A 10,504-nucleotide genomic window follows, 5' to 3' on the forward strand; every position below is an offset into this window, starting at 1 on the left:
CCTTTTTGTGAAAATGTACAAATTGTTGCTCATTATTTACTTGGTGCTAGTAGTCCAAGTACTTTACAGGCAGGAAGAAAATTTGGCCAAATGAGCTCACCTAATACATTTGCACAAAAACTACAGGAAAAGGATTAACTGAAGGTGTGAGACAAATCAGTAAGTTCAAAAATATCTCTCAGATATATTAGAGACAAGGTGGGAGCAGTAATATCTTTTATTGGGCCAACTCCTGCTGGTGAAGAGACAAGCTTTCGCTGCACAGAACGGTTCTCCAGGTCTGGGGAAAGTACACAGATTGTTAAGTATAAGTACTTAACATATACTCTAAAGGAGCATTCAAGGTGAAGTGTCCTGTTAACAGCCCGGCAGTCATAGGACAAAAAAGGGAGTTAAGAGTTTACAGATTATTGTAATAAACCATAAATCCAGTGTCTTTATTAACCCCATGATTTTTAGTATCTACCTGAGAGTTATGAATTTAAGTTCCCAGGCTCATCTTTTGAAGATGTTGTGCAGGTTTTCTTTGAGGATGAGAACTGAGAGGTCAGATACAGAGTGATCATTTTGTGAAAATTGTTTGCCCACAGGTGACATGGTGCTTTTGTCTTACATTTCTGTGTGAGTTCATTAAAGTGCATACTGATTGTCTGGTTTCACCCACATATTTGTTATTGGGACATTTAGTGCAAATGTTATGATAGGCATGTATAGGACCCATGGATTCTGAAACGTGTATTATGGGACTGGGGGGTAGTGATCATTGTAGCAATGTAGATATATCTGCGAGTTTTACATCTGTTGTTCTGGCAGGGGTCTGGTGCTGCTCTGAGTTGATGGGTCCTAGTTTGTGGGGAGCTTGCTTCTGATGATGAGCTGGGCAAGGCTGGGGGTTCTCTGAAGGCCAAAAGAGGAGATTTAGGAAAGATTTCTTTCAGGATGCAGTCCTCATCAAGTACGGGTTGTATATGTTTAATGATAACCTGTATGGATTCAAGCATGGGGTGATAGGTGACAACTAGGAGTAAGCGGACAGAGGGTTTTTTCCCTCCTGTATTCAAGCAGGTTCTCTTGGGGTATTTGGATGGCCCATTCCATGATGCAATCTACTTTTCTGGTGGAATGTCCTTGTTTGGTGAAAGTATTTTAAGTGTGTTACAGTGTGTATCGCAGATTTTCTCCTTGGAGCTTATTCTGTGGTATCTCAGGGCCAGGCTGTAGATGGCAGATTTTCATCATGAATGGTCCCTTAGAAGGTGTGTTAACTACTTATGATAAGCAATCTGTTCCATCTTCTATTTAGCTGTGACACTCTGGGCTTGTCTACACTGGCCCGCTAAAATGAGCGTGGCTGCGATCGATGCAGCAGTATCCATTTAGTGGGTCTGGTGAAGACACGGTAAGTCAATGGGAAAGCACTCTCCCGTCAACTTCAGTACTCCGCCTTCCCGAAAGGCGGAAGTTAGGTCGGCAGGAGAGCATCTCCTGCCAACATAACGTGGTGTAGACATACGTTCGGTCAATGTAAGCTACGTCGCTCGGGGGGGAGGGAGGGTGATTTTTTTCACGCCCCTGAGCGACGTAACTTACATCAACTTAAGCCGCAACGTAGACCAGCCCTCTGAATACCTTTCCTAAACCTGAAGAAAAGCTCTGTGTAGCAAAAAAGCTTACCTTTTTTGGACCAATTTCTACAGGTGAAGGACATTACTTCACCCACCTTGTCTCTCTAATATCCTGGAACCAACACAGCTAAAACAACACAACAAACCTCAGATATACTGTCAGTTCCACATTTTTTTTCCTTAGGTGTAGTAGAGATTTCAGTCTGGTAAGCTAAAGTAAAATATAGTGCATAGGGTATTTGTATCTTAAAACTGGCTCTGCATACCAGAAAAACTCAGCCAGCTTTTGTAGTACGTGTCTATCTCAAGCAAACCCCTCCAATTACAAAAGAACATAAGAACGGCCATACTGGGTCAGACCAATGCCAGGCGCTTCAGAGGGAATTAACAGAACAGGTAATCATCAAGTGATCCATCCCCTGTCACCATTCCCAGCTTCTGGCAAACAGAGGCCTGGGCCACCAGCAGGAGATTCCTTCAACTCCCCCAGTAAAGAGGACATTTCTGCCTAATAGACTGAGGTGAAGTGAGAGACAAAAAGGAGGACATGAGGAAAAACTATAGTAGAATCCACTTTAAAAAAAAAAAAAAAAAAAAAAAAAAAAACATTTCTCCAGCCTAGTTTTTAGTGAGAATACTTGTAGAAGAAACAGCGCTAGTATCGTCTTCATCTTCCTCCCTCTAGCTTATTCCGCCAATTGAAGCCATGTTATTGTGAAAATTATAATTGTCTCTCAAATAGGTAATTATAACTATGTGTAGGAGCTAGAGTGGCCAGATGTCCAGTTTTCGACCAGACAGTCCAGTCGAAAAGGGAACCTGATCGTGTCCGGTCAGCACGGTAACCAGCTTCTGCTGCCGGAGAGCAGCAGCTGCTGCTGGAGCCTGGAGGAGCACACAGGAATGGCTCCAGAGGAGAGGGATACCGGAAGCTCCTACGTCCTGCCCCAAGCGTGGCTCTCCCTCCCCCACCCTGCTGCAGTTACCCCTCCACCCCTGTAGTGTGGCTTTCCCTCCACCGCCCTGTCCCAGTCACCCCACCCCCAGAGCCCTGCTCAGCTGGCAAAGGGAAGGAGGTAGAGAGAGGCAGCAAGTGAAGGTGGGAAAGAGAAGCAGGGGGCAGGGCAGGTTCCAGTGCTCAATGTCCGATTTTCACAAATTAGAAAGTTGGTCACCCTAGTAGGAACAGATGAGCTATTAAACACCAATATTGTTTTCCTACTAATATTCTCACTGCTGAAGTAAGGAAGAAATAGATTATATAAGCAAAACTGCTTCTAAGCAGAATAGTTTTGTTGGCATCTTCCTTTCCAGTATTCTGACCCAGCATTCCTGTGTATTTATTCAAAATTGATAAAAAGCACCTATTCTGGGATTTAGGCACCATACAGACAATCATCAAAAACACAAACAAACTCATGATATTAAAAAGACTAGAAAAATCCTCTCGACCCGCCAAAACAACCTTTCCTTCTACTACAAAACCCCCATTCAAATTCTGCCCCTGAAAAATCCTGATAAAATACAATAAATGCTGCAAAGCTCATGTATTCCAGTAGCACCTAAAGGCCCCATTGTGCTATGAACTGTACAAACATATAATAGACACTCTCCTACTCCCAAAAGCTTATAGTCTTAATAGACAAGACAAAGAATTGGGAAGATGGGGGAGGGAAGAGAATGGCCTAATTCATTCTTTAATTTTATTTATTTATTTTTAAGGCTCTGTCAAATAGCAGGGGTAAGTCTGAGTTCATGAATCAAGGACCCTTCATGAAAAACAACTCTTGTTTAAACTCATGTGCTGTAAGCTTGGATACATCAGATGATTACAACTACACTGATATCACACAAAGTGAAGCAATCTCTAAGGCAGACAAGACCCAACACATATAGGGGCTTAGAGGTTAAAACCAAAACTTCACAAGAAATCAGATAGTTGGCCCTCTCACAGAGTCAAATTTATTCTTCATCTGCAGAGCACAAACACCACACATCACTACTGGCAACTATAGCTAGTTATCTGGATATCCAGAAAAATTGGTGAGAGCAGACCACTAAGTTGCAAACCTGAGAAACAGCATATACCCTTCATTCAGGAAAAATGATACACTCTTGACATTCCTCTGGTTCCATCTCCCAGTGTATAAAGTCTTCTAGGGGTTAATACACAGAGACATTCAGGCTTCAATCGCTATTAGGCACTGAATAAGTCACTTTCTCATCTGACCCAGTCAATGAAGTTTAAATATCAAGCTAATATTCTCCCACATACTAAGACACCCTAGCCAATACCTCCTTATTAACAGCCCCATACAAAATGGGAAGGGGAGAGGTAACAAAATGGAACCCTCACACAACAGATCCCTCAGGGAATGGGAAATAGCTCAGTATTAACTACTCTTTTGCCCATCTCAAAAAGAAAGAAATGTAGCCACTAAACATCACATGTCCCTGTGCTAGGGTAACAAGTGAAACACCACCACCTCATGGTCAATAGTTGCAAAGGTAACTGATAGATCTGAAATATTTTTTACAAGGTTCCTGGCCAAGGGAATAGGGTAAAGGGGATAGATTTCAGTCAGGCTTTTTGACACAGCCTCACATGACATTCTCGTAAGCAAGCTAGGGAAATGTGGTCTAGATGAAATTACTATAAGGGGGGTGATTTTAGTAAAGCTTCTGATACTGTCCCACATGACCTTCTCATAAACAAACTAGGGAAATGCAACCTAGATGGAGCCACTATAAGGTGGATGGAAAACCCTTCCCAGAGAGTAGTTATCAGTGGTTCACAGTCATGCTGGAAGAGCATAATGAGTGGGATCCTGCAGGGATCAGTTCTGGGTCCAGTTCTGTTCAATATCTTCATCAATTATTTAGAAAATGGCATACAGAGTACACTTATAAACTTTGCGGATGATAGCAAGCTGGGAGGGGTTGCAAGTGCTTTGGAGGATAGGATTAAAATTCAAAATGATCTGGACAAACTGGAGAAATGGTCTGAAGTGAATAGGATGAAATTCAATAAGGACAAATGCAAAGTACTCCACTTAGGAAGGAACAATCAGTTGCACACATACAAAATGGGAAATGACTGCGTAGGAAGGAATACTGTGGAAAGGGATCTGGGGGTCCTAGTGGACCACAAGCTAAATATGAGTCAACAGTGTAACGCTGTTGCAAAAAAAAGTGATCATTCTGGGATGTATTAGCAGGAGTGTTGTAAGCAAGACACGAGAAGTAATTTGTCCGCTGTGATTAGGCCTCAGCTGGAGTATTGTGTCCAGTTCTGGGCACCACATTTCAGGAAGGATGTGGACAAACTGGAGAGAGTCCAGAGAAGAGCAACACAAATGATTAAAGGTCTAGAAAACATGACCTATGAGGGAAGATTGAAGAAATTGGGTTTGTTTAGTCTGGAAAAGAGAAGACTGAGAGGGGACATGATAACAGTTTTCGAGTACATAAACGTTTGTTACAAGGAGGAGGAATAAAAATTGTTTTTCTTAGCCTCTGAGGATAGCACAAGAAGCAATGGGCTTAAATTACAGCAAGGCGGTTTAGGAAAAACATTAGGAAAAACTTCCTAACTGTCAGAGTGGTTAAGCACTGGAATAAATTGCCTAGGGAGGTTGTGGAATCTCCATCATTGGATATTTTTAAAAGCAGGTTAAACAAACACCAGTCAGGAATGGTCTCAATAATTAGTCCTGCCATGAGTGCAGGGGACTGGACTAGATGACCTCTCGAGGTCCCTTCTAGTTCTATGATTGAAAGATCATACTCAAAGAGTAGTTATCAATGGCTTGCTGTCAAACTGGCAGTGTATCTAGTAGGGTCCCAAAGTGGTCAGTCCTGCATCCAGTAGTAGTCAATATTTTTATTAATGACTTGAATAATGGATTGGAGAGCATGCTTATAAAATTTGCAGATGACACCAAGCTGGGAGGGATTGCTAGCAAGCACTTTGCAAGACAGGATTGGAATTCAAAACAACCTCAACAAATTAGAGAACTGGTCTGAAATCAACAAGATGAAATTCAGTAGAGTGCAAATAATTACACTTGTGCATCTGATTTTTCCTTCTTAATTACAAAATGGGGAGTAACGGGCTACGTGGCAGTACTGCTGTAAAGGATCTGGGGATTCCAGGGGATCACAAATTGAACATGAATCAATGTGACGCGGTTGCAAAAAAGGCTATCATCATTCTGGAGCATATTAACGGAAGAGTTGTATGTAAGACCCGCTCTATCAGCACTGATGAGGCCTCAGCTGGAGTACTGTGTCCAGTTCTGGGTACCACACTTTAGGAAAGATGCAGATAAATTGGAGAAAGAGTCCAGAGGGGAGCAACCAAAATGATAGAAGGTTTAGAAAACCAAACCTACAAGGAACTGTTTAAAAAACTGGGCATGTTTACTCTTGAATTTTATTAACCCAGTTAGAGCTAAGGACTCCAGGTTTTGCTGGATTTGCCTAGTAAACAATCCGCCCCTCACCCCTCCAAAAAAGATTTGAGACAGGGCAATAACTGAAGAATTTCTCAGCCTGAACAGATGGTTTTAATGAGAAAAGGCCTCTACATAGATTTTTCTGAAAGAAGTGGGTTTATCTTGCACTCCTGAATGGAGAGTTTGACAAACATCAGCAATGATTCCAGCACCTCTTAATGTCCTTCAGACAGGAGAAGTCTTGGCCCACAAATCTCTGAATCAGCACCAGATCCTCAGTGAGTGACACTTGCGGACACTCAAATACGTAACACATTGTCTGTTACCTCCAAACAATACTTTGTTCCCAATGAGGGTATGTCTAGAATTTTTTTTTTTTTTTTAAGATGGTTAAAATCATTAGCTAGTATATTTTGCAAAAATCCACCTTTTATCTTAGTCTAGCATATTTTGGACGAATAACTCCAATCTAGACATCCAGCTACTTTATCTGTAAAGTAATCTGAAAACTCTACAATACTGAGAAACACTCACTGTCATCAAACTGACTAATCAAGTTATTTGCCATCTGGAATAATTCCCTGATCAAGACTCCATGGACACTATTGGGGGGGGGGGGGGAGAGAGACACAAATATTCTTTAGCTCTTGCACAGTCTCATAAGATTTCAATCACTGTCATACTCAGAATAGAACCTGTCACCAGTACACCTCACACTGAGGCTTCACACACCTCTATTTTCAAGGGCCTGAATTATTTTGCTCAATGTCGGCCTCCTCTTCACCCTTAGCTTTGTACCCTTCTTATAAACTACCCTGACCCGAAGAAGAGCTCTGTGTAAGCTCGAAAGCTTGTCTCTCTCACCCACAAAAGCTGATCCAATAAATCAGCAGTTCTCCATCAGGGGTCCGGGGCCACGAGCAGGATTTGAGGGGGTCCTCTAAGCAAGCCTGGCAATAGACTCGCTGGGGTCCAGGGCAGAAAGCCAAAGCCCCACTGTGCAGGGCTGAAGCTCAGGGCCCCGAGCCCCGCCACCTGGGGCTGAAACCAAAGCCTGAGCAACTTAACGTAGTGGGGCCCCCCATGGCAGGGGGCCCCAGGCAACTGCCCTGCTTGCTACCCCCTAACACCAGCCCTGGCTTTTATAGGCACAGGTGGGCCATGGAGTTTTTAATAACATTTTGGGTGGGCCTCAGAAAAAGGTTGAGAACCCCTGCAATAAATGACATTTCCCCACCCACCTTGTCTACCCCCCGCACCTGGCACCGTCGGCCATAGCTGGGCCACCCAGCATCCTCCTTATCCCTTCAAAGGCACATCTTGTGGGGTCCCCCCCCCATTGCTCTTTATTTACACAGACGTGACGGGGTTTCTTGGAGAGGGGAAGGGCTGAGCTCTGGGCCCAGATACAACCCCCCCCCCCCCCAACCCTTCCCGCCAGCCCTGCCTGCCGGGTGCTGGGCGGGGGGGCCGCAGGCTCTGAAGGGACCCAAGCGGGCTTTGGCACCCGGCGGGCCCCCGCCGGCAGAGCACACGGGGGGGGGGGCGCTCCTCCCCGAAGGCAGGGCCTGGAGGTGCTCTCCCCTCCCAACGGGGCCCGGCATTCACCCCAGAGCCGCTCCCCCCAGGCCAGGCCCGCCCGCCCCCTTACCTGCTTGATGTACATGTCTCCGGAGGATGGGGGCGGCGGCTGCCCCCCGCCGCGCTCGGCCTCCTTCGCCTCACGGCGCCCGCGCCCGGCTCGCTCCCCGCCTCCTCGCGGCGCGGCAGCCGGAGCCCGCTCCTCAGCCCCCACACAAACAAAATGGCGGCGGAGCCGCCTCCCCTCGGCGCGGACCACTCGGGATGTGGAGCGGGGGGGCAGGGCCGTGGGGAGCACCGCAGCGAAGGTTGGGTGGGGTCACTCACTCACACCCAAGGGCTGCGCTCCCGTCCGAGCCCAGCGCTGGGAAGCGAGCGAGTGGACACGCCAGGTCCGCTCCTCACCCCCCCCCCCCCCACGGCTGCGGCAAGTGGTGCCGCCCGCTAGGGGGAAGGTTGGGCGCCAAAGGCAAGTGCGGGCGGAGCGGGGGAAGCAGCGGGGGGTCCCGAGCTAGGGGTTGGGTGGGGAGGTGGCAGGAGATGGCTCTAGGGGGGGTTCCCCCCAGGGGGTGCTTGGGGCTGGGAGTGACAGGGGGTGGCTCCTTTGTAGCATCCCCTATGGAAACCCTATGGGGTGGCTATATAGGAGGTTTCCTATGTGGGGACAAAATGGGTGGGGGCTTGGCAGGGGGTGGCTGTATGGGAAGGTTCCCATAGGGGACACTATGGGGTAGGGGAGTGGAAGGGGAATGGCTGTATGGGAGGGTTCCCACAGGGGACACTGTGGGGTGGGGATGGCTGTATGGGAGGGTTTCTATGGGGGGCATAATGGGTGGGGGCTTGGCAGGGGGGTGGCTGTATGGGAGGGTTCCCATAGGGGACACTATGGGGTGGGGGAGTGGCAGGGGAATGGCTGTATGGGAGGGTTCCCACAGGGGACACTGTGGGGTGGGGGAGTGGCAGGGGAATGGCTGTATGGGAGGGTTCCCATAGGGGACACTATGGGGTGGGGGAGTGGCAGGGGAATGGCTGTATGGGAGGGTTCCCACAGGGGACACTGTGGGGTGGCGGTGGCAATAATAAGCAGGCAGTAGCACTCCTGGGTATTCTATCCTGTTAGAAGTAAACTGAATGTTTGACAAAAATGGGGCACATTAAAGGCACTTGACTGCCTCAGTTACTACCAAAACCCAGTAGTGAACTGAAGAATGTGACTAGAGTGTTAAGATTGGTTCCCGTGAGCAAATGGTATGGGTTGGTAACAGTTTGTCATGTCTATAAAGCTTCAATGAAGTTTCACTGAATGGAAAAAACAAACATTTATGCTGAAACTCATTTTTTGTTTATCTAAGGATTGCATACTGCTGCCCAGGTCTCTGGTATCTGAGCACCATCCATGTAAATTCAATAGCAATAGCCAAGCCCATAGCGAACATCAGGGAGTTTCTGCCACTTCTCCTTTGCTATGAAAGCTTTGCACACAGCTGCAGTAAAATGTATTAAAAAAATTGATTACCCACTGTTGAAAACTATGCTTGTTTCATTACAGTGGGTACAAAATGAGCCCAAGTGGCACGTGTGGCTGTAGAAGGACAGAGGCAACTCACATTTGATACGGTGGAAGAGTAAGTACTAGGTGTGCTTGGATTGAACAGAAGTCTGCAAATACACATCGTAAAGTGTCTATAACTTGTCTAGGGAACAGGATACAAGATAGCTCAAAGAATATTGCTGAGGTGTTCAGTGGAATATTTACAAGCCACTGTACCTCCACCAGGTTCATAGGAACCTTCCAGTCAGTAGTGGCAGGTTTGTATAATTTTTGGTGGTGCCCAGAACGGGTCCAAGTCCCATGCCTCCACCCCCCACCTTGTAAGCGGATATATTTTTTAAAATAATGTAAAAAAATGGACTGGAAACAGTAAGTATTTAACAGTTTCCCTATATTGCACAATATCACTATTGTAAGAAAAATTTATTTGACTAAGAATATCAACTTTATTAATACTCTTTTGAATATGGAAACAACCAAGCACTCTTGGATCAATAACCCTCAAAAGCAAAAAGCTCTGATTAATTCTCTATTGTACTCTAACCACGTAAATTGTAATAGTCAAGACTGATGAAAACTCCTTTTCTTATCTTTTAGATTTGCCGCATCTTTCTTTTGTATAGTTTCAGGTTGCAAGCTGGGTGTCGAACTCAGGCTGTCACCTAATGAATTATGCTTTTGTTCTTTTTCTCTGGGTAACTTTATTAAGAATTTATCCATTGTTGATTATTATTACATAAAATTAATGGGGTGGGGCTGAGGAGTTCGGAATGTGGGAAGAGGCTCAGGGTAGGGCAGAGGATTGGGGTGATGGCTGCAGGGTGGGGCCAGGGATGAGGGATTCACAGTGCAGGAGGGGGCTCAGGACTGGGACAGAGGGTTGGGGTGCAGAGGGGTGAGAGCTCTGGCTGGGGATGTGGGCGGGGATGAGGGGTAAGACATTTCTTTCCTCTCCCAGGCTGGAGAGCAGGCAGAACTGGATTATTGACATGGCTGTGCAGAGCATTACTACTGGGGATGTACACTGTTGTTGTTTTAACTATTAAACAAATATTTCAGCCTAGTAACCAAGATGAAAGGAATCTAAGAGGGTAAATCTTCATTAATGTGCACAGAGAGGTAAATGCGAAACTCTATTATTGGGGACATGGCTAGCCTGAAAGCCATATATTGTAAACAAGTATTTTTGTACCTATTTATGACTCTCTCACAGTCTGTGCATCTTTTATCTTGGAAATGAAAATCAGTTAAGGTGCTTCCAAGTTCTCAGTGCTGTAACGTTTGGGTTG

The 10,504-nt window shown here is 45.9% G+C and overlaps 1 protein-coding gene across 1 annotated transcript in view; it reads right to left on the reverse strand.

Moving 5' to 3' along the window:
- The window catches only part of SMC3 (structural maintenance of chromosomes 3), a 50,952-nt gene extending 43,007 nt beyond the window's left edge, over positions 1-7,945 (reverse strand). The window contains exon 1 of the mRNA XM_054033765.1: positions 7,734-7,945. Coding sequence (XP_053889740.1) covers positions 7,734-7,748 — 15 coding nt within the window. The 5' untranslated portion in view covers positions 7,749-7,945. The remainder of the gene's footprint in view (positions 1-7,733) is intronic.
- Between the last annotated feature and the right edge of the window lie 2,559 nt (positions 7,946-10,504).

The sequence above is a fragment of the Malaclemys terrapin genome, chromosome 7, assembly GCF_027887155.1.
Source record: "Malaclemys terrapin pileata isolate rMalTer1 chromosome 7, rMalTer1.hap1, whole genome shotgun sequence".
Lineage (NCBI taxonomy): Eukaryota > Metazoa > Chordata > Testudines > Emydidae > Malaclemys > Malaclemys terrapin.